The 24,820-nt window shown below is 45.3% G+C and overlaps 1 protein-coding gene across 1 annotated transcript in view; it reads right to left on the reverse strand.

Moving 5' to 3' along the window:
* PARVA (parvin alpha) overlaps positions 1 to 24,820 on the reverse strand; it is a 145,805-nt gene that overhangs the window by 43,091 nt on the left and 77,894 nt on the right. The window contains exons 2-4 of the mRNA XM_031460014.2: positions 8,775 to 8,864; positions 8,624 to 8,694; positions 6,046 to 6,148 (exon numbers count right to left, since the gene is read on the reverse strand). Of these exons, the coding sequence (XP_031315874.1) occupies positions 6,046 to 6,148; positions 8,624 to 8,694; positions 8,775 to 8,864 (264 nt within the window). The remainder of the gene's footprint in view (positions 1 to 6,045; positions 6,149 to 8,623; positions 8,695 to 8,774; positions 8,865 to 24,820) is intronic.

Here is a 24,820-nt window from a genome sequence, read left to right on the forward strand (position 1 = left end):
CCTCAAAACAGTCCTTTTCTGTTCCTAGTTACATGCACATGTGCAAAGATAAGGATCAGGGGAATCAAACATACCATAAGGAAATGTGCAGAGCTGTCCCAAGTCAGGAAACCTCAATAGGAAACAGGCAGCAGCCCATGGTCAAATGAAAAGATGATCTGGTGTAAGCATTTCCCTAGACCCCGTCGCCTCCTGCCTTTCTCACTCAGTCACGTCTATCGCCTGGGTGTTGGGGATGTGAATGTAGCAAGGGGACCACGGACGCACCTGCATACTGAGACACTGGGAAATGTGTCCCAACTTTGGACCACTCAGAGACTGTATTATTTGTGCCCTGGGTATGAGTATACCCAGGGGGACTGAGGATGCTGCCTCCACCGATCACCCTGAGGAGAGGCCGATCCTGGGATCAGAAATGAGATGAACTTTTGGCATGGAGTAAGGGGGAACTTCTTCATTCTGAGGGGTGGGAAGCTTTTGTTCTGAGGTGTGGAAATGGCTGTGAAAGGATGGGGAATTGGTGTCATAAAGAGGAAGGCCAGAGTGGCTAGTATCTGACTTTTCCCAGGCAGTGACGCCAGTGGTACAGAGAAACGGCCTGTATTGGGAGGAGGAGCCCTTACAGTATGATGCTGACGCTCCTTCCCGGAGCCCCTTGGCCCACCTGCGTTCACCTGCAGCTGCAGGCGGCTCTCAGCACACCGGTGGGGCCCATCTCTGGCCCTGAAGCTTTCTCCTTCTCCACCAGGAGTACAATCCAGAGGTTCTTAATTCCTACACAATCCTCAACCACAGGGTGATGAGAGCCATAGGATAAATGCCCCTGACTCCCCGTCCCGGGGAGGGTGATTCTGAGGTGTGGTGTCACCTGGTTTCTCAGACGGACCCCTGCAGCACTGAGCCCTGGTCGCAAACAGAGCTGTCACCCTTATTAATACACACTGGACAGCATTTCTCTCCTACACTCCTTACTTGATGTTTTGTACTTTCTAAGATCACCTCTCATGTAAAGTTCCTCCACCCAAGTCCTTGTTTCAGTACCTACTTCCAGGAAAACCTCAACTCAGATCTGTTGCCAGGCAAGAGGGAAGACACAGAGCACGGAGGCAGCAGTGGGCAGCTGGGTTAGGCAGCTCGGAGAGAAGGACCTGGGGGAGGCTGTGCCAGAATAACCCCCCAGACATGCCTAGGGACCCTGAGCAGGGCAAGCAGACCAGACTTTGAGGCTGAGCAAGTAGCATCTGGCCACACCAGGCATGACGTCCCCTCTCAGAGCCCATTATTAGAGAAGACCCAGCCAGACAGTTCACCTGTCACCTCTTCAGAATTTCATCGTAACAATAACACACGCAACCTTCTGCCGGGAGATCCCTCCCTCAGCATCTTGTTCATCTGTGGGTTGAGTCCCTGCTCCACGGTGTCACCAGAATGGCTTCCTGGAATCCAGATCCATATCCTGTCCTCACGCTGGCACATCTGGACTCCTGGAGGTCCCTATGCCACTTTTTTCTTTTTTCAAGTGCCAGTATTTCATAGTTAAGTTTCCTAGTCCCAAACTCAGCCCCTTCCTACTCTCCATGATCAACTCCAGCACAATTTGAAGCTGAATTTGTGGAAATGATCATACCTGATTCACCTTGGTACCACCCCTGCACATAGATGTTTATTTGTGCAACAGGTAGCAAGTTAAAAACACAAAGTAAAATGCCCAGATACTAATTTCTAAACATCATTCTCTAATAAAAGAGCCTGGGGCTCCTTGGAGAGGTAGTTGATTCCAGGGCCAAAGTAAAAGTGAAACAGAAGATGAGCCTGGAGCATCTTATGATATTAGAAAGTAAGGAAATGCTAAGAAAAAATACGGGGCAGCATGTTCAGGAAGTGCCCGGGAGCCAACCTGAAGGAGCGCCCAGTGGTCGAGGCTGGAGGTGTATGAACAAGACATGAAGGATGACAGCACCGGATTATAACCCAAAGTATGAAGTGAGTATCCTTGCACTCGTATTGACATAAATTAACACTGAATTAATAAGTAGGTGGGAAACAAAGGACAACTTTTCCTTACAGAAGACTTCCAACTCATGAATGCGGAGGGAACAGGAAAACAGAAAAACAGAAAACCTCCACTAGGCCACCACAGTGACAACTGCGGCAGACACGCTCCGCCGATTGCAGTTAGTGGGAGGAGTGCAAGGAGAAACAAGGCGTTCGCGGTCTTAAAGTATCTCCCTGCAAATATATTAATTACAAGAGAAAAACAGTCACTTTACAGTGAAAAAATCTGGCCGACACCACCTTAACCAAACGGTCAAGGTGACCACCAGCAGTGACAATTCATGCTGACATCATCATGTCCTCCCTGAAAGGACACACTGAGCAGGACACTCCACTTCCGTGGTGTCCTTCCCCGAAACACATAGCCGCAATCTAATCGTGAGGAAACATCAGACAAACCTAAACTGGGGGCCATTCTGCAAAATAACCAACCAGTCCTCTCCAAAACCCCAAGGTCATGAAAGACAAGAAAGACTGTCCCAGATGGGAGGAGACTCAGGAGATGTGACAACTGAATGTCATGGGGGATCCTGGATTACCTCCTAGAACCAAAAGAGGACATGAAAGTAAAAACTGGTGAAATCCAAAAAAATTCTGTGATTTAGCTAAGCATTGTGTCCTGAAGATAATTTCTTGGTTTCAATGCCTGTCCCATGGTTGGTAAGATGTTACCACGAGAGGAAGCTGAGTGAAGGGAAACAGAAACTCCCTGGGCTGTCTCTGCAAGTCCACTAGACGTCTAAAGCCAGTTCAAAATAAAAAAGCTTTAAAGAAACAGTGACGAATGGGCCATGAGTTTGTTTAAGTGTTAAGACAAATCATGAAATATAAAGAAGATCGGGAAGAACTCCGTTGAGTGTTCTCAAGGCAGGAGACAGCGTAACCTGCAGCAAAGGACGTCACAGCCAGGGAAGCCAAGGGAAGCGACGAGGCTCTGAGCTCCGGGGGCAGCAGAGGGGCTGGAAGAGAGTGGTGAAGCCCCCCTTGCCCAGCACCCAGCAAGCCAGTCACTTTTCTCAGTGCTGCACGTGTACTAATGGGATGGGTTTGACACAGACAGACACGCATTTGTGGGAATAAGGTTGCAAGAATTGTGACTAACAGTGCGGGAAGAAGAGGGAGCAAACCAGGATGACGCCCAGGTTTCTAATCTGTGGTGGTAACACGACTTATCAAGGTGGAAAACGGAATGGGTTTGGTGTTGAAGAGGACTATTAGCTCAGTCTGGGGCAGGGTGGATACAAGGTGACTATGTGACATCCAGGTGGGCATGTTTGGAGGGCAGTTAAAAGATAACTTTACTTACAATTTCAAAGAGAAAGCCGTTGCAGAGATGTAGATCTGAGGGTGATGATCATATAGATGACGGCTGAAATCGTAGGAGGAGATGAAACCCCCCAGGAAGAGGGTATGGAAGAAAGAGGAGGGCCAGGGGTGGAAGACGGAAGAACCCCAGCCGTTACGGAAAGAATGTGTGAGGAGGACTGAGAAGTGGGCGTCAGAGGTGCAAGAGAACCAGGGAAGCGAGAAACCTCCAGGCCGGGGAGGGGGAAGGGATGTTTAGTAGTGTCAAATGCCACAGCACCGGAGGAGGTCTGAGCTGACACTGGTGACCTGGGGAGGAAAAGTTGATGGAGAGATGGTGGCACCCAGCCCGTACCTCGGCAGGGAATGATTAGTGGTGGGGAAGCAGATAGAGGGAGTGCCAAACATTCTTTTGAGAAACTTGGTTGGAAAGAAGAAAGAAAAATAGCTGGAGGGGAACTCGAGGTCGGGGGGGGGGGTCACCCAAAACTCTAGCTCCAGACCGACTCCTTCTCCTGGGGGCACCCGATGCGTGTTTTTAACTGCAAACCCGCTCTCTCCACTGGGCACCCTGCCTGGGGCTTTTGAATGTGTCTGTCTAGCCCTAGACCCACAAAGGACCCAAACTTGAGTTGACAGAAGCAGCAGCACCTCTGTTGTGAATCACCTCTTCAACATGAAGTTGAGATCTGAAATGATCTAATCTGACTCTGCACTGGGTGCCTGACTCGGGGCCGCACGGATGTGATGCTGGAAGGTTTTGTAACCATTCCCGGAGGCAAGATTGCTTCACAACCACGTTCCATTGCTCCACAGCCATGTTCCACCCTTGCTTTGAAAGCCCAGCATGGAACAATTTGAGACAGTCTCAGAGCCTGCTTAGAAATTTGCTGGTGGAGTTAAAAGCTACAGTCACTAAGAAAGATGCTCAGTGGGGCTCATGGCTCTTCCATCTCCGCCTGTCTCATTTCCGCTCCATGTTCAGTTGCATTTACAAGCCTTTAAATATTAACACTCATTAATATTGATGCTTGAATACCAAATCAGCTTAGCTTCCTAGAAATGACTAGATTTTATATTATTCATTCATTCATTCAATATACATTGACTACATGCTCAGCAACACGTGTTAATACTGGAGAAGACTGGATAAATAAATACAGCATGGTTCCTGCCCTTGAGAAGCTCACACACGCTTATATAAACAGCAGCAAACAACATAAAATGTCTTATAATAATAAAGGCATGCATATTATATGTGTGTCTATATGACAACAGCATATTATATATATGCATCTCTATAATAAAGGCACATATGTTCTGTATATGAGTGTGTGTATCTATATGCAAGGAAACAAAGAAGAACGCGGGACTGTCTCTCCCAGATGTGACTGTGTTGTGAGGGCTGTGAGAGGGAGGCACATTCAGTTGACTCTAGAAGATGGAAGGATGGGTGGTAATGGTTTGCCCTGGTGGATGAAGGAGGAAGAAGGGCCTCAGAGGCAGAAGGAATAGCAAGGGTGAAAGTAGAGAGGTGTGTGTAGTCATGTGGCGACAGCATTCGTAAACAATAAATCACCAACAATGGAAATGAATGACGAAGGACACTGACCAGCAAGCACTGTGCGTCAGGCACTATTCTAAACCTTCCACATAACATGAGCCACCTGTCTGCGTGGCCGGAGGTGAGGCTGGCCAGACAGCTGGGGGTCAGAGGATGAAAGGTCTTGAATGCGGTGCTAACGCGCTGGAACTTTGTCCACAGGTAGGGGAGAGAGTCCTGGGGGGATTAGATTTGCGATTTAGAACATTCCTCCACTAGCTGTGTGGGGAATGGGTTGGGGGAGATGAGATGGGAGGCAGAGGTGAGTCTGGAAATTGTTCTGACAGTTCAGACAAGTGAACGTGGCAGTAGGATGGATGCAGGACAGAATTCTGAGCAAGAGGAAACAGACCTTGGAGACCCCACATCCCTGGGGGTAAGGAAGAGGGAGAGGGGTTCTAATCACTCAGAGGGGAAGAAACGACTTCAGGAAAGTGGATGAGCTCAACGTGAGGGGCCTAGTGGGCAGATAAGAAGGAGAGTCCAGAATGTGGGGCAGAGGTTAGGATGAGAGAAAATGGGGAACAGAGAGGAGAAGTCCAAATCCACTCTGCTAAGATCACCCCTGAAGTCTCCTTGCCCTCCCCCACAGCCTGACATGTTCACACGAACGGATGTGAACTGACACAGGGACACACACCTTTCCAGAGCCAAGACACCTAGAGACACACACAGGAGCCAAACGTCAGTCACAGAGGCACATACACTTGCACCAACCTAGAGATATACACACAGGGCCATAGATCACAGAGGTACACACACATGCACACACACGTACACATGTCCGCAGGTGACAGAGGTATACGGATGCATACATGCACCTCCACACACATAAATATCCCTACAGAGGCCACAGGTGCACAGGTTTCTGGAGAGGGTGAGGCGGAGCAGCCCCACCTGGCCATGGAGACTCCCTAGGCAATTCATTTATGAGACTCCAAGAGGACATCTGACGGCCCTACTCGTCTGTTGCCTGACATGCTACGCATTCTATCCCATCCCAGGTGAACTGCTGTGAACGGAAAACAGTTCCAAACTAGGAGACCGAAGACATCCACTGTGCCATTCAACTCGCCTCTTACCAAAAAGCTTCTGCAGGACTTGGCCATCGTATAAGTCTTCAGCCAGGTCTTTCACAATGATTCTTTCTCCGACCAAAACATCGTTAATCCAGTCAATTAATACCTACAGAGAGAGAGAGAGAGAGAGAATAAGAGTCACGGGGTACTTTCTTATAGACCAGCTTTCTCATTCTGGACAATGACAACGTAAATGAACCTCAGATTCTGAAAAGAGCAGAACTGTCCACGTGACCCCATACGTGGACAAGCAGCCGTGAGTGTGAGCCCCAGTGGCTGTTAACTTTCAGGTGACAGCCCTTCTAGTGCTGGTGGCACCAGTGTCCCTGCTAATATCTTCTGGCCCCTACCATTCCCTACCCCAGTGGTAAGCAAATTCACACAGTGTTTGGCTGTGTGGCTTTGTACTGGGCAAGAGTATGGTCTTTGGAGTTAATGCAAACTGGGGTTGAAACCACTGCTTTACCTACTAACTTATTCATCCATCTCTGGGTTCTATGGACGTGTGTGTGTTTGTGCCTCTGTGACCCATGAATCTAAGGCAAGCTCTGAGCCTCTGATTCCTTATCTCTAAAATTGATGAAAATACCTCTCACATTAAGTGTCAGAAAAGAATTACATGTGGCAAGGACCAAGCGCGCAATAAACGCACATTTTATTCATCAGTTATGCACTCTCCCATTATGATGTCTGGCCAGGTGGTTACTGCCACCAATATGTTGAGGAGGAGAAATCAAACACAGAAGGAACCATATCTGCCCACGGTCACAGAGCTAACTGTGGGCAGAGACAGGAATCGGACTCTCGTGCACTGTTCTGCAAAGCATGCGTCCTCCTCCCTGCGCCAGGCTCTGTGTCAGTGGGGCCAGAGTCTCCTCTCCCACCCGTATCGCTCCCTGAGAGCCCTCCGTGCATCAGGCGTCCAGCAGCGGCGTGTCAGGTGACGTCCCACTCGGTGAATCCACACAACCCCCCGAGAGGCAAGTAGCACCAGTTTCATTTTTCAGGCAAGGAAACTGAAGCTTGCACAGGGTCACTGCCTTTTTCAGTTTTTACTTCTTTTCCATTTATGAGGATACTATAATCAAGATACAGGAGCGTTCCCTCATCCTAAGGAGGTTCCTCGGGCTCTCTGCGCTCAGCCCCTCCCCTTAGCACGGGCCGCAGGCAACCACTGCAGTTCTGCCTTTTCAGCCATTTTATTTGAATGGATTTTGTGTTTGACTTCTGTGACTTGGCGTAAGTAGACGGCCTTGACAGCACAGGCAGGAGCTGGGTGGAGTCGGGGGCCTTGGCAGCACATCGCTCTACTGTCCTAAGGCAGAAGCTTCCTCCCTCCCCTCTGCTCCCCTCTCCTTCCCCTTCCCGTTCCTTCTCTCCTCTCCCCTCCCTCCCTCTTTCTCCTTCATCCATCCATCATCCACCCACCTAGCATTTATTAATACACGTTATATGCCACACTCTCTGCTGGACCTTGGGGGTGCAGTGATGAAAAAAAGAGACAATTTTTAATCCCCAGAGGCTCGCCATGTAGTGGCGGAGACAGAGATGTATACAAGTAGGTGTAATGTCATGTGGTGACTGCAAGGACAGAATTAAATCCAAGAACCACAGCAGCACACAGAGGGGAGAGCTACAGCCCTGGGGCTTAGAGAAGGATTCCTGGAGGACGTGGCCTGGCTGTGGCTGCAGGTGAAGAGTGGGTAGAGCATCTGGGCAGAGGGACCGCACGAACAAAGGCCTGGTGGTGGGGCATGCTGGAAGTGATCGCAGAGTGTGGGTGTGTTCAGGGGGCCACCACCAGCAGGTCCGGTGTCCTGTGTGGCCAGGCAGGGACGATCTGGGGTTGGAGAGGCAGCTAGAGCATGGAGAGTCCCAAACCACCCCCAGGAGCGTAGGCCTCAACCTGCAGTTCATAGGAAATGACACATAGGTTTTGAGCAGAAAAATGATATATTCAGATTAGCATTTTAAATGAATCACTCTGGCATCCAGTGCTTTTTGTCCTGTTTTTTAAGTGCAGCTTGGACAAGCTGAAGAAGAACACAGGACAGTGAATCAGAAGGGGGATGAAATGAACATTGTTTGAGGGGTGACCACTTGTCAGCCACTGTGCAAAGAACATTATGCACAATATTTCACTTCCTCTCATTTCTGTTTGAACCCCACCTCCTCCACTCTGCTGTGACCATACACAAACCACCTGCCTATTCTGACACTCGGTTTCCTCATCTGTAAAATGGGGATAATACTAAATCCTCCTTCACAGGATGCTTTGGAGGGTCCTTGAGAAAAGCAGTGAAAGGACTGTGTGAACTGTAAGACCCTAGCAAATGTGCGCTTACTTGCGCTAACTTCTCTGGCACTCATGACCAACACCATTCCCTGGGCTTTAGTCGTGCCCACTTCTGTTAAGTTTTCCATGTCCACCTCCTGGACCACAAGCTGCCTGTGGACAGGGACGGCTGGGACTTTCTATTCTCTCTGCAGGGGCTCCCGTGGTGTCTGCACATGGCGGGTGGTCTACAGACACCTGTTGAGTCTGGGAGGCACCTGAAGCCCTTTTCTGATTTCCTCTTACCTTCATCAGTTCTTGAAGTTTGGGGTCACTGCGTGAGTTGGGATCCACCATCGTTCTCACTTCATTCTCCTCTTTAAAAAGAAAAGGCAGTCAGCAGGGTGGTCCCACATGAAGGAATTAGGCTAACCCAGAGAACAAGAGACCCCGTTACCCAGCATCGTGTCCTCAGGGTCCAGCTCGAAGGGGATGGGGCTGAGGGGCAGGTTGATGGCGTTCATGCCTTCCTCCTGAAGCTCGGACACTGCGGGAAGAAAGCACAGGGTCACACTGCAGCCCACTGAGGACTAGGGGTGGGGCTCCGTCACAGTCGTGCTCCATACTGGTATGTATTGAGAAATTGAGAAATAAAGCCACGTTAGCCTGCAGCTGTTACTCAGCCTGCAACAAATTCCTGCCTCTCCTTGCTACAAGGACCAAATTGTCCCCTTCATCTCACTTTTTCTGTCACCACACTCGCTTTCCTGAGAAACTGGGCATGGAAATCTGCCTCCTCTCAGAAACGATGTCGGAAAAGACGGAAGTGAGACGGGCACTGATGTTTTTCTTAAGGCTCTGCCTTCACCTCTGGCCTGTCCCTCTTTCAAGGGCTTGCTGTCTGGGGCACAGTGGGCGCCCGACAACTCTTCATGGACCGGATGAACCAGGTCCCCCAGTGGAGGCTACATTTGTGTTGTAGATTGTTTCCATCCTCGGGTCAACCCTCTGCTGACTTCTCTCCTGGTTTGGCTTCCCTCAGTAATTTTCTGATTATCCTCCCTCCCTCCTCGGGCTGCTGCTCAAGAATGCCCCCATCCAGCCTGGGCTCTGAACCTGTCCCTTCAGCAATAGGAGTCGTGGGCCCTGGGGCCGGGCACCCCACCTCTCCAGGCCCGTTTCCTCAGCTGAACATGATGCGCTACAATGGTTGACCAGCAAGTTCTTTTACAGTTTCCAAATCCTAGAAATCTACAACTCTACTGTCCTCACGAAAAATCACAAGAGGTCAAGGACCACTATAGATGTCCAGTCTGCTCCCTCCACACATGCATCCCCCACATGAAGCCTTAGTGAAAAATAAAAATTCCCACCACAAAACCAGTGGTATGATGGACTCTCGCTGAACACTGACCTTCGATTATCACCTCCCTTAAAAGCGGTGACTCAGATCCCTTCACCTCTACTCAGTTCTAGTTTGGCTGATGACTTTTCACCAATGAAGCTCCGAAGGACCATTTTCTCTGAAGGTGTTGGTCACCCAAAGGTTCTTAAAGCACTGATAAGCAGCCGTAATCAACCTTAATAAAAGCAATGTCCCATCTTTCTGTTTTATTTTTTATTGACTCTGGCTTCACCGATTGCCAGCATACACTTGCAAGAAGCCTTAAGCACAAGACAGCTGCTTACAAAGAGTTCTTTCATATTAGCAAACTCACTGGTGGTTGCAGTTGGACAGGGAGCGAGATTGCCTAACAAAGAGAGTGAAACCCACTCGACCCTAAAGAGACACAACTCGCATTATGAAGCTGGTATTTAGTCCTGCTGTTGTGGGCCCTTGACATTCACATGGGATATCGGCCAGTCACCATCTCGACTCTCCAAAGCCACAGACACCCACTACTCTATATAATCCCCCCACCCATAAAAACATAACTGAAAACTATAAGTGACCCTTCAAAGCTTAAATGATTCTATAAGTATAGGATTGCGTTTGCTTTCCAAAGAACAATTGCTTCCTTAGACTTCTATAATTTCTTCTAGTGTTCCTCCTAGCACTAGCAGTTTGCTTTCTTTTCCAGGCTGTTTCTCACAAAGAAGCAAGATTTCCATGACTTAACAAGCACCACTAGGTGAGCTATGGGCAGTAGAAGTCAAGTCACGTCACAGTGTGGATGTGAGGCTGGGCTTGCTGGCCAGTGAAGAGACTAGCTCCTACCCAGGACCTTCTGGATTTGCATCCCCCTAGCCAGGTCTGCGCTGTCCAATACAGTAGCCATTAACCACATGCGGCTATTAAAACTCGAATTGAAAATTCAATTTCTCAGACTCACACACATAGAACACAAACTTATGGTTACCAATGGGGGAAGGGGGTGGGAAAGGATAAACTGGGAGTTGGAGATTTGCAGATACCAACTAATATATAGATAAACAAGTTTACACTGTATAGCACAGGGAACTATATTCAATATCTTGTAGTAACCTATTATGAAAAAAATATGGAAACGAATATACGTATGTTCCTATATAACTGAGTATTATGCTGTACACCAGAAATTGACACAACATTGTAAACTGACTATACTTCAATAAAAATATATCTAAAAAATTCAGTTTCTTAGTTGCATCTTTCACATTTCAAGTGCTCAGAGGCCCAGGTAGGCAAGTGGTACCACACCGGACAGTGCCGATGCAGATTTCCACTGTCACAGCAAAGTCAGTTGCACGGCCCTGTCCTAGGTGATCCTGTGTATCCAAATGCTGATGATGCCCACGTTTAAAATCTCCAGCCGAGGCCTGACCCTGAGCTCCAGGCTTACTTGATGTGTCCCCTCATGTCTATTAATGGAGATCTCCAATTCACACATTCAAAACAGAACCCGTGAGTCTCAGTGCCCTTGTCCCCGCCATAACAACACTAAACCAAGACCTGTCCATCCCCTAGTCTTCTCTTAAAGGGCACTACCATTTACATAGCGGTTCAAGCCAAAATCTGAGGAAATCACCTTTCACTTCTTCTTCCTCACCATCTGTAGCCAACAAATTGGCAAGTTTTGTGGGCTTCACTGCCACACCAGGACCCTCTTCCAACCACTTCTTATCATCTCCACCACCACCACCATCCTGGGTCAGGCCACTATTATCTTTCAGCTAAACTACCAGAACCACCTTCCAACTGGTCTACTGCTTTCTGACGCATGCCCCCAGCCCTACCTACTTTCCATCGCATAATCAGATGGTTTATAAGGATGTAAATAGGATCCCACATTCTCCTACTTTAAGCCTTCCCACGGCTTACCATCATCCTCCAAATAAACCCCAACTCCCTACTAAGACCGCCTGCAAGACCCTCTGATTAGCCCTCTGCCTCCCTCTCATGTCGTGTTTTCTTCACAGTGCTCGTTACCATCCGAAATAATGATTATTTCTCTATGTGTTAACTATTCGCCCTCAACAGAATGCAAGCCGTGGGAAGACTGGCACTCTTTCTCTTTTGTCCACTATTAGGTCTCCAAAGAGGAGCCAGACTGCCTAGGTTCCCATCCAGGATCCACCACTTCCTGGCTAGGTGACTGTGGGCAAGTTCACCAGCCTCTTATACCTCAGTTTCCTTATCTGCAAAATGGAGATGATAATAATACTGCCTACCTCCTAGGGTGGTTGAGAGGATTAAATGATTTAATATATGTAAAGCACTTAGAAGAGTGCCTGGTAAGAGATATGTAATTATATGCTATTACTACTTACGGTAAGGACTCAAGAATCATTTGTTGAATAAATGAAAAAACTGTTAAGACCACCACCCTTCCACTGAATAGGTTATAAGTTGAAGCACAATTTACCAAAGGGGTGTATAGGATGCAAAGAAGGATTTCAGCTTGTCCTTAGGGGAAAAAAAATCCTATTTTGGCCTGACCCTGAGTGTGTGTTTACATATGTGTGCATATTTCTAGAGCAGCATGTTCAGCTTACATTTTGTCAAGAGAAAAAAGCCGCCTCCGTCCCAAGACTGTTGTACAGCCAGAGCCAATCTGTGAATATGGAGATACTTACACCTCTCACGTGTGACTAGAAATGCAATATATGTGCCAGGACTCCTAAGGGTGTGGCCGAACAGGATCTCTTCTTCCGGGTAGATCTTGTTCAAAATGTTTTCAGATGAAAAATCTCCAGTCAGAAACACTCCCCTCTGCCCTGCCTCTTTAATTCACTCACAGAGACAAAACAAACCCGAGAAGAAAGGCTGAGATATGTTTGCAGTTGGAAATGTTTCTTTTTTCAGGAAATGATTTGGTACAGGAACATCATTCCCATCCCATTAACTGCTGACTCGGAGCCAACTGTTTGTAAAAGTGAATATGCAAACTGCCCAGTTCAGGCCTGGCCCCCGCCCCATGGGGCTGCATTAGTGGCCACGTTCCCAAAACAGCCCGCGTGCTTTGGAGGTTTCATTTCTATTAAACCAAAGCAGGACCCGGCAGAAGCCCCTCGCCGATCCCTGTGCTCTGAAAGAGAAAGGGCTGCAATTCAATTTTCTCTGCCTAGAATATGAGTATGATGTTTCTCCTCTCAACCTCCTCTAACAATCTAAAACTAAGTCTGCATGTGCAGCCCTCGGTGTCTCGCAGCGCCATTAGTCATAACTTAATGAACAGATTAAATGCCCAGCTGAAGGTCGGGCTTGGGAGAGCGGGGCGATAGCCGGGACTCCTGACGCGCTCACCATGGGAAAGGGTGCTGGGCTCTTCTGGGAAATGCAGTCTCACTCGGGGGCTGGCTACACAGCAGGAAAAGTACACTGATGGGCTTTGGAGTTTGAAAGAGCTGGATTTGAACCCTACTTCTATTTTTATCAGCTGTGGGACCTTACGTTCGTGACTTAACCTCCCTGAAATTTGGTATAAAACTATTCTCTGTAAAGCAAGGGTGTAGCTGACACTGGTGGTTTCCTCCCCAATATTGATTATATTTTTCTCTGCTGAAAGAACCCTCATTTTGTCCCAGTATACACCCCTCCTTCCTCTGCCTCTAGGTGTGATTTTGATTGATTTAAACTAACATGATGATTTCAATCCCCTTAGCAGTGATGGGCTCAAACGTTGTCTTGTAACACAATTCTGGTCAAAGAACTGTGACAGGAAATTTCTAGAAGCTTCTAGAAAAGTTCTCCTACATTTTAAAGACAGGCCCAAGGAAGAGAAGGTATCTTTCTAACCATTATTGCATCGGGATGTTAAGCCTGGATTTACTGCAGCCACTTTGTAGCCATAAGGTAAGTTAACCCAAAGAAAAAGCTAGTATGCTAAAGTTGATGGAGAAAGATAGAAGGGGGTTCTTGTTGATACTGCCAAGCCACCATCCCTAAAGCCACCCTAGCTTTGTGTGTCTTGGTGTAAGTGATATAATCAGTTCCTTTATTGTTTAAGCCAATTGAGCTGGCGTTTTCTGGGGCTTGGAGCCTGAACTCTCTTATACCAGGGCTTATAAAGTTAATGGAACATGGGACACCAGGCTTATAAAGTTGATGGATGAATGCAGTAGGTCTGCAATGAACAGTAATTTTCCTTTTCATTTTTTTCCATGGGAAACAGAATAGCTACAGGCATCTCTTTCACTCCAAAATATATATACAGGGACTCAAAGAACACCAGGTGGAAAACAAGTATGGCGAGAAGAACAGAGAGACATTTCTAAGAGCACAGAAGGGTCCATTTATGCAAGGCCAGTAATTTCACTCATTCAACCAATAAACAGTTACTGGGCATCTCCTCTGAAGCAAACCCTGTGCCAGCACTGGGGATAAGGGTTTGGGGATTTGATGTGAGTTGGGCCTCAAGCTGCTCACAGGTAGTGGGAGGGGCAGGCACATAAAAACACAACAGGAGGTCAGCTGCACTCAGGGGTGAGGGAAGTGTAACCAGAGGGCTCTGGGAACTCAGGTCAAACAAGGATAACTTGGGATGGAGAAGGCTGGGAACGATTCCCAGAGAGGGGGACATTTGAGCTGGACTTGAAAAACTTAAATTTTCATCTGACACAGGTACCCCACAAAAAGCACATCTTGTGTAAAAACAGCAAAATGTGGACAAACAAGGCAGGTGTTAGAGGACTGATTATGTCTGAGCACCGGGAAAGTAGGGAGCACACAGGGGAAGCTGTGGAGAGGGACAGAGGGGCAAATAAGTAGGTGGGGTCCTGAGAGTCAAGGGCTGCAAATCCATTTGTTCCCCAGCACGCCCTGGACCATGCTCCCTGTGCCTACAGAGGGAAAAACCCAAACAACATACTGAGGGAGGGCAAGAGAATAAGCAGGATGTTCTTCCTCCTTCAGTGCAGGAGGGTCCCAGTGAGATACCTAGGCTGATTGAGATTCTTATCAGGACTCTAGTGATTAATTTCTGGTCCTCTGGAAAGCTCCTAAAGCTCCCTTAATTTCTTCATGGCTCAAGGGCCCCCACAGAACTTACTGGCAGCTAAAGACAACGACACTGTCTGGTGAGCACATCCCAACAATTTATCTCTATGTGAAACATCAACCTGAAAGAACATCCAGCAAAAAACTATAGCTAACAAAAAACATCATAATTAAAGGTGAGAAACTGGATGCTTATACCCTAAGATGAGGAACAAGGCAAAGATGTCTCCTCTTATCACACCTATTCAAAATCATACTAAAAATTCTAGCTAGTACAATAATAAAGGAGAAGGAAGTAAAAGGCATACAAATTGGGAAAGAGGAAATGAATTCATCTTTGTAGGTAAGATTATTGACTATGTAGAACATCCCAAAGAATTGACCAAACCAAAATAGAACAAAACCCCCCAAACTCTTAGAATTAATAAGCAATTATAATAAGGTTGCAGGATACAAGGTTAATATACAAAGATCGATTGCTTTCCTATATACCAGCAATGAATGATTAGAATTAGAAATTTAAAATACAATATCATTTATAGTAGCACCCAAAATGCAATAATTACATATAAATATAACAGAATGTATACAGGATTGATAAGCAGAAAATTATAAAACTCTGATGAAAGAAATCAAAGAAGGTCTAGATAAATGGAGAGAGATTCAGTGTTCATGGACTGGAAGACATAATATTAAGAAGTCAATTCTTTCCAACTTCATCTATAGATTCAATGCAATCCCAGTCAAAATCACAGCAAGCTATTTTTTGGATATCAACAAACTGATTCTAAAGTTTACACAGAAAAGCAAAGACCCAGAGTAGCCAACACAATATTGAAGAAGAAAAAAGTTGGAGGACTGACACTACTAGACTTTAAGACTTACCATAAAGCTACGCTAATCAAGAAAGCATGGTACTGGCAAAAGAACAGACATATAGATCAATGGAAAAGAACAGAGAACCCAGAAACAGACACAAACAGACTCCCTTTGACAAAGGAGCAAAAGCAATTCAATGAAGAAAAGATAGTCTTACCAACAAGCAGTGTTAGAACTGGCTGTCCATATGCAAAAAAATTAATCTAGACACAGAGCATACATTTTTCATAAAATTTAACTCAATATGATCACAGAACTAAGCATAAAACACTGTATATAAAATTTCTAGGAAAAAAACACAGGAGAAAATCTATGTGATTTTGGGTTTGGCAATGAATTTTTATATACCAAAAGGATAATCTATGAAAGAAAAATTGGTAAGTTGGACCTCATTAAATTCTACTCTGTGAAAGATATCATTAAGGGAATGAAAAGACAAACCATAGACTTGGAGAAAATGTTTGCAAAATAAATATCTGATACAAGACTTGTATACAAAATATACGAAGAACTCTAAAACTGAACAATAAAAAAACAAACAACCTGGCTACAAAATGGGCAAGAGATCTAAACAGTCATGGCACCAAAGAACAGGTATGATGGCAAATAAGCATATGAAAAGGTGTTCAACATCATTTGTCATTAGGGAATAACAAATTAAAACAACGAGACACTACTACACTTATTAGAATGACTAAAATCCAAAAAACTGACAATACCAAATGCTGACAAGGATGTGAAGCACCAGGAACTCTCATTCACTGTTGGTGGGAATGCACAATGGTACAGCCATTTTTGGAAGACAGTTTGGTAGTTTCCTACAAAGTCTTACAATTTAATCCAGCAATCGTGTGCCTAGGTATTTACCCAGTTGATTTGAAAACATATTCACATAAAAACCTGCATCTGATATTTATATCAGCTTTATTCATGTTTGCCAAAATCTCAAAGCAACCAAGATAGCCTTCAGTAAGCAGATAGATAAACAAATTGTGGTATATCCATATGAAGAAATACTCAGTGATAAAAAGAAATGAGCAATAAAGCCATGAAGAGACATGGAAGAACTTTAAATGTACAATTCCTAAGTCAAAGAGGCTCGTCTAAAAATGCTATGTATGATTCCAATTATATGACATTTGGAAAAGTTAAAACTATAGATACAGTAAAAAGATTGGTGGTTACCAGGAGTTTGGGGAAGGGTTGAACAGGCAAAGTATGGAAAAACTTTAAGACGATGAGACTGGTCCTGTATGATACTGTAATGATGGATACATGATTTTATGCATTTGTCAAACTCATAGAACTTTATAGCACAAGTAGTAAACCTTAATGTATGCAAACTTAAAAAAATCATTTAGGAGGTTGGAAACCAGGCAATCTACAGATTTAATGCAATCCCTATCAAATTACCCAGGACATATTTCACAGAACTAGAACAAATCATAGTAAAATTTATATGGAAACACAAAAGACCTAGAATTGCCAAAGCATTACTGAAGAAAAAGAAAGAGGCTGGAGGAATAACTCTCCCAGACTTCAGACAATACTACAGAGCTACAGTCATCAAGATAGCATGGTACTGGTACAAAAACAGACATATGGACCAATGGAACAGAATAGAGAGCCCAGAAATGAACCCACAAACTTTTGGTCAACTAATCTTTGACAAAGGAGGCAAGAATATACAATGGAATAAAGACAGTCTCTTCAGCAAAAGGTGTTGGGAAAACTGGACAGCAGCATGTAAATCAATGAAGCTAGAACACTCCCTTACACCATACACAAAAATAAACTCAAAATGGATCAAAGACTTAAATGTAAGACAAGATACAATAAACGTCCTAGAAGAAAATATAGGTAAAACATTATCTGACATCATCTCAAAAATGTTCTCCTAGGGCAGTCTACCCAAGCAATAGAAATAAAAGCAAGAATAAACAAATGGGACCTAATTAAACTTACAAGCTTCTGCACAACAAAGGAAACCATAAGTAAAACAAAATGACAACCTATGGAACGGGAGAAAATTTTTGCAAAGTATGAAACAGACAAAGGCTTGACCTCCAGAATATATAAGCAGCTCATACAACTTAATAAGAAAAAAACAAACAACTCAATCCAAAACTGGGCAGAAGACCTAAACAAGCAATTCTCCAAGGAAGAAATACAAATGATCAATAGGCACATGAAAAAATGCTCAATATCACTAATTATCAAGAGAAATGCAAATCAAAACTATGATGAGGTATCATCTCACCCCAGCCAGAATGGCCAACATTCAAAAGTCCACAAATGACAAATGCTGGAGAGGCTGTGGAGAAAAGGGAACCCTCCTACACTGCTGGTGGGAATGCAGTTTGGTGCAGCCACTGTGGAAAACACTATGGAGACTCCCCAAAAGACTAGGAATAGATTTACCATAGGACCCAGGAATCCCACTCCTAGGCATATATCGAGAAGGAACCCTACTTCAAAATGATACCTGCACCCCAGTGTTCATAGCAGCACTATTTACAATAGCCAAGACATGGAAAGAGCCTTAATGTTCATCAACAGATGACCGGATAAAGAAGATGTGGTATATTTATACAATGGAATACTATTCAGCCATAAAAACTGACAACATAACGCCATTTGCAGCAACATGGATGTTCCTGGAGAATGTCATTCTAAGTGAAGTAAGCCAGAAAGAGAAAGAAAAATACCATATGAGATCACTCATATATGGAATCAAAAAAAAAAAAAAACCATAACTACAGAACAGAAACAGACTCATAGACATAGAATACAAACTTGTGGTTGCCAGGGGGACGGGGACGGGGAAGGGACTGGGATTTCAAAACGTAGAATAGATAAGCAAGATTGTACTGTGTAGCATGGGGAAATACATACAGGATCTTGTGGTGGCTCACAGCGAAAGAGAATGTGACAATGAATGTATGTATGTTCATGTATAACTGAAAAATTGTGTTCTACACTGGAATTTGACACAACATTGTAAAATGACAATAACTCAATAAAAAAAAGTTAAAAAAAAAAGGAGGTTGGAAACCCAAGGATGGAATGCAGATATGACAACAGAATCTAACTGTAATACAAACATATGAGACAACCTCACTGAAGGAGGGTAGGGGAACAGTGCAGACCTAAGTATCACTGGGAATGAATGGAGTCTGAGAGACCTAAGGTAAGAGGAACTACACACAAGCACTGTATTCTAGTTAATAAAGTTACTCCCCACAGGGCTATGGGTTAACAATTCTGATACTGCTATACATGTATACCAGAATTGAACAATTGGGTAAATGGATGGTGGATGGTAGAAACCAGGTCTGTCATTGTTGGAGTGGGAGGTTACAGATAAGCAAGGGAAAAGGCTAGAATGATCCACGTGGTAATGAATTAGAGTTGGAGACCTTAGTAAGAATTCACGTTTATCTTAATATACAGATTGCTACCTACAGAAATATTTAGAGATATGTGTGTTTAATGGATTAGAGTATACACATATATTTCCTTGTCCTGTTAGCTGAGAAGGCCTAAAAGAAATGACTCTGGTAGCAATGAACATACCTACTACCCAGATCTGGGCTGCTAGTACCATACTCCAATAAAAGCAACTAGGGCTTCTTGGGAAAATGGCTGATTCTAGGACCAGAGAGGAAATGTACCAGATGAGTCTACAAGCAGAAAGTAAGGCGGCTGGAAAAATTTGAGCCACAAAATAAATGAAGTAGTATTGGATTATAACCCAAAGCACAAAATTATTCATGAATCTATACCAATATAAATGACTGAATAATGCGAGAGAGGAAAAAATTCTCCTTTGTAGAATTCCAAATAATTCATGTAGATCCCATGTCCTCAAGGAGGAAGAACACAGCCCCTCACTCCCTAAATGTGGGTTGTGCATAGTGACTTCCTACCCAAGAGCAGATATGGGAAGGGGGAAAAGAGTAACTTGACAGTGGAAAAACCTGACTAATAGCTGCCTCAGCCAGGTGAGCATGGTCAACATCAATCACATGGGAGCTGATGTGAGGTGATGAAAACAACACTTACCTCTGCTCTTCCTTCCAAAACCCCCTAAACCCTAGACCGATCTTGAGAAAAACATCAGACAAATTCCAATAGAGGGGCATCCTAAAAAATCCTTGATTAGTACTCAAAACCGTCAAGGTCATTAAAAGCAAGGAAAGTCTGAGAAAATGTAACAGCTAAGAGGAGCCCACGGAGATGTGGCGGCCAAGTGTAATATGGTGTCCTACATGATGTCCCGGAACAGAAAAAGGACATCAGGTAAAACCTGAAGAAATCTGAGTGAACTATGGACTTCAGTTAATAATATATAAACACTGGCTCATGAATTGTAACAAAGGTACCTACCATATTAATGTAAGAAGTTAACAGGATGAGAAACTGGGTATAGGAATATGGGAACTCTGTACTGTCCTTGCATTTTTCTTGTAAATCTAAAAATATAAACTTGCCTATTAAAAAAAATCAACATAAATTTGCTATTTTTCCAGCCAAATAAGCTTTCACTGGAGGGGGGGAAATCCATGATTTTAAGAGAGACATATGTTTCTTCCCATCACCAAGGAGATGGTGGTAACTTAGCCAACATTGGCTGAGCCCTACAGAAGCATTTGAATACAAGACAAAGCATAAAGACCATTTCAAAGCCCTACCATGCAAGCTGTGCTCTTTCCCAAGTGAGAACCCACTTCCAGGAAGAAACTACATGGCTTTTTGGTTTTTTCCAGAGCTGAGATGAGAAGACAGAGCTTCCTCATTACTTAAGGATGCCTGGCAAGGTCATTTCTGCTTTCCCAAGGAGGATTCTGTCCCACTAGTACAACCATCACTCAAGGTACAGTGGCATTTTTAGTGCTTTCTCTGGAACTGCCCTGGAATATATGTCTATCCATGGTTCCTCATGGGGTCTTTACACCGCGGGTTTTTGTATTAGTTGTCTTTTGCTATATCCTTGGTGGCCTGAAACAACACAGATTTATTATCCTTATGGGTCTACAGGTTAGAAGGCCAATATGGGTCTCACTGGGCTAAAATCAAGGTGTTGGCAGTGCCATGTTTCTTTCTGGAGGGTCTAGGGGAGAATCCATTTTTTGCCTTTTCTAGCTTCTAGAGGCCACCTACAGTCCTTGGCTTGCAGCCCTCTTCCTCCATCTTCAAAGTCAGCAATGGGGCTGCAGGGGCTGGAGGTCAAATTCCTTTCACTTTGCATTACTCTGACCTCCTCTCCTGTCTTCCTCTTCTACTTTTAAGGATCCTTAAAAGTACCCTATGGTTACACCGGGGCACCTGGATAACCCAGGACAATCTCCCTAATTTAGAGTCAGCTGATGAGCAGCAGAAATTCCACCTGCAACCTTTATTTCCCTTTGCCATGCAAGGTAACATATTCACAGATACCAGGAACTGAGATGTGGACATCTTTGGAGGGCTATCAATCTGCCTATAACAGTTTCCTTGGTTAAAGGGACAGGTTCTGTTCCCAATACTCATCCTTGCCTACAATGTGCGGGTTCATTGTTCCTCCATGTGAGATTGTCAAAAGAAAATGCAAAATCCCAACCCCCTCCATCCCAGCCCTTAAATCAGAGGAGTTTTATTACTTTTAACTAAAAGGATACTTATTTCAGCAGCCATAATGTAAAATATCAGGTAAGTATGGGAAGCAGATCACAGTGGCCTCAACAGACAGTCAGGGTCCCCCCACACTCCCCTCTACTTGACACAACTGTTTAGTCACCAGGATCTGACATCTGGACCTTGGAGCACAGCCAAAAAAGGGAACTTAGAGGCTGGTGTTGTGATTGGCACTGACAGGGGGATCTATAGTCCTGTGTCTTAAAGTTTCCACCAGCGTCTTTGTTTTGGTCCATTTTGTAGTCTCTGCAGAGTTGGAAGGCTGCCAAGCACATAGCCCCTGGATGTGAATTCACTGTTCAACCAAGCACGTGATTCGGCTGCCCTCCAACTACAAGTATGTACGGAGGAAGACGGATGCACCATTGATTAGCTTTGGGCAGTCAAAACTATCTGAACTAAAACATTGGTGGAGGTCTCAAGTAAGCCATGGGAATTTAAAACACTGCACAGGCACAGAGGGGTCCATCATCAAATATGTCACCATTCTCTGTCTTTTGCCATGCCACATCACATTATCTCTTTAGATGGAGAACCAGAGCCATTTTCTTGGCTTTAAAGGTCTGTTCTCACTTAAGCAGAAGGTGATGTGAGTTGTGCCATCCTGGGAGTTTCTCATGGAAAACACCAAGCCATTGTGCATGAGTATATGTCTGTGGGCATCCGTACACCCTAAGCACTTGTAACAACCTTGGAGAGACCAACAAAAATTGATCTGGTATATTGGCTGATGACACGTAAAGTGTGGGTACAACAAGCAACCCAGGACAGCCAGAGTGGAGCTGGCACTGCTTATCTCCTTCATTCTTAAGCATGCATGGGCATCTCTGGTACCAGGGGCTGGGCCGGGAGCTGTGAATACAATGACAAACAAGGACTTCTCTTCTGGGGTCAGTATGTCCCTGTGGGGCAGCTACCAGTGGTGGCCGTCAGAGACCAGTATAGTGCCGGGCACATGCTACACAATCAGTGCTCAGATGATGCTTAAGTTAGGGGACGAAGGGCAAAGACCTGCCCACAAACTGCAATGTAATATGATAAGGTCCTCCCCACACTTCTGAACCAAGTACTGAGAACAGAGCATCTTTCCAAGCGGGAGGGAGCCACAGAGGAAAGCATGGGCGATGCAGAGGGAGAGCCAGAGGGGCTCCAGGCACCTGGTGCAGCTTCTGCACCTCACTTCCTTTTATCTTTGTGTGTCACCTGAGTCAAGTTTCTTTATGTCATTCTCTGTGGCTTTTTGACCTTCATGTCTATATCCTTATTACTCCTGAATAAGCCAGTCATTTTTTTTCAGTGGCTCAATCCTGCTTAAAAAGTGCCACATCAAGTACTAGTCCACTTGAATTCCCAAGTGGTGGCCTCTGTTGAAACAAGGGCTCTGGGTAGGGGTGTGGCCAGTGAATAAAGGCGGCATTGTTGTGTTTTGTTTGGATCAGTTCACTGGTGGGCTAATTCTGGACTTGTCTGAAGGTCACTCAGTGGTTTAGCCTGAAGGAGCACTGCTTGTGGAAACTCTCTCTTGAACAGACAATGATGAGGATGGTGAGAGAACACACGCTTGCCTGTACTTCCTTTGTACCAGGCACGTTGATGTGGCACCATTTTTTATAAACATATAGTAACTCATTTAAGCCTCCCAACAATCCAATGAATAGGTACCATTATTATCTCCATTTTACAGATGAGGAAAATGAGACCCAGAGAGGTAATGTAACTTGAGCAAAGCCACACAGCTCGCAAGTGAAAAAATCCAGATTTGATCCCAGGCCAGCTGGCTCCAGAGTTCACATCTTTAACACTACACTGTATGTTGTCCCAGTTTTATGAAACAGCTCTTTTTTTTTTTAAATATATGAAAATGTCTGAAACACAGTCCCTTCTGCAGTCCCACGTAAAGCCAAGAGAAGTTTCATGGGGAATAAGCTCATGTACGTGAATCCCCAAGGGTTGTCTGATCCCTCTACGGAGGCTCAGCCTCTGTGAGGGCAGATTAAAAAGGAGGTGACATTTGAGCAGCATTTTTGTTTGTTTTAAATAACAAGTGGATTTATTTCTCGCTAGAAAAGAAAAACATGCTCATGTAAGAGAACTTCGAACATATAAAAAAACCAAGAGAAAATAATTCTACCCTTAGAGATAACATGTCGTATTTTCTTACCAGCTCTTCCGTCTTAGACACACACACACACGTACACTGGGTACACCTAGTTCTATAGCTCGCTCTTATAGTATCAGATAATCTCACTGTGCTTCCTTATGCCATCAAAAATATCCCTTTAACTGGCTTTCTCAATCTCAGATGAGGGCACACGTATATGTGACTTAACCATTCCGTAACTGTCGGACATTTAGGTGGTTTCCAGTCCAGTGGGGAGGTGGCTGCGTCTGGAAGGTTGAGTCATTCACCAGCTATGGAGGGGGAGGGCGCTCAGGCAGCAGCACTAGCAAGTGCAGCAGGATGTGGTGCCTCTGGGGAACCAGATGACAGCCCCATGTGCGGGTCAGGCCACAGGCTAGTCTCTGTCTTTCACGGATGAGGAGGCTAAAGTTCAGAAAGTTTAGGAGATTTCCCTGTAAAGGTCCCTAGAAGAAGATTCTACCATCTCCCTTCCCCAGTGTCTTAGTCTGGAGTCATCTGAAAGAAGAAATCCCAGGGAAAGGGGTGAAGGAAAAGGACAGTGATTCAGAGACGGAGGAAGAGCCAGCAAAGGGGGCAACCTTACTGAGCCAGTCACTGTGGGCAACTGAGCCTCAACCCCATGGGACTGAGAACCTGTAGACAGTGTCCCCAGGAGACGTCTCCCCATTACTGAGGTGACCCCCAGCGGCCACCTCTCCACGCTTCCAGGCCACACTGGGTGCCAACCGAGGGAGCTTCAAAGCTAGAGCCCTGGGACAGAAAAGTGAAGGTGCCAGATTAAGGTGGGAGTTCTCTGTGTGCATCCAACTGCCTGCCATTGCCAGGCTGAAACAGGTGGCTGGGGGCACCATGTACAGGGCAAATGCATCTGCTATGCTCACCCAGGGATTCTGGGACCAGGGCCCGCCACCCTTTCCCCAGGACACAAATCCCAGGAGACTGGGTGAAAGGCTAAGAAGATACATTTTTAGCAACATATCTAGGAGGGGAACACTCTTGTTCTCCAAGGAAGACGCAAACCAGCATGGATGGGCTGTTATTATGACACGAGGCCAGTGCCATTCAGAATAAACATTCCCTTAGTCCTGACTGTGATGGGCCTGTGCTGGAGATTCAGAGCTGAGCAGGATGCCAGCCTTGCCCCCTGACCCGTCTCAGGTCTGCTCTGAGAGGATGCCAGGGACTGCTGCTGGGCGTTGCTTCCATCAGAACACACCACCATCCTGAGGAAACTTCTAGGGTGCAGGGGAAGGGATGTACCCGGTGCTGAGCTCCTACACAGGCCAGGCCCTGGGCTGAAGGGTTCTGTTCATTACTCATCCTCTACATCCCTTCTGGAGAAGAGATGCCTTCTTCTTGGGGACACAGCTAAAATTTTGGAACTAGT

This window comes from Camelus dromedarius, chromosome 12 (genome assembly GCF_036321535.1).
Source record: "Camelus dromedarius isolate mCamDro1 chromosome 12, mCamDro1.pat, whole genome shotgun sequence".
NCBI lineage: Eukaryota > Metazoa > Chordata > Mammalia > Artiodactyla > Camelidae > Camelus > Camelus dromedarius.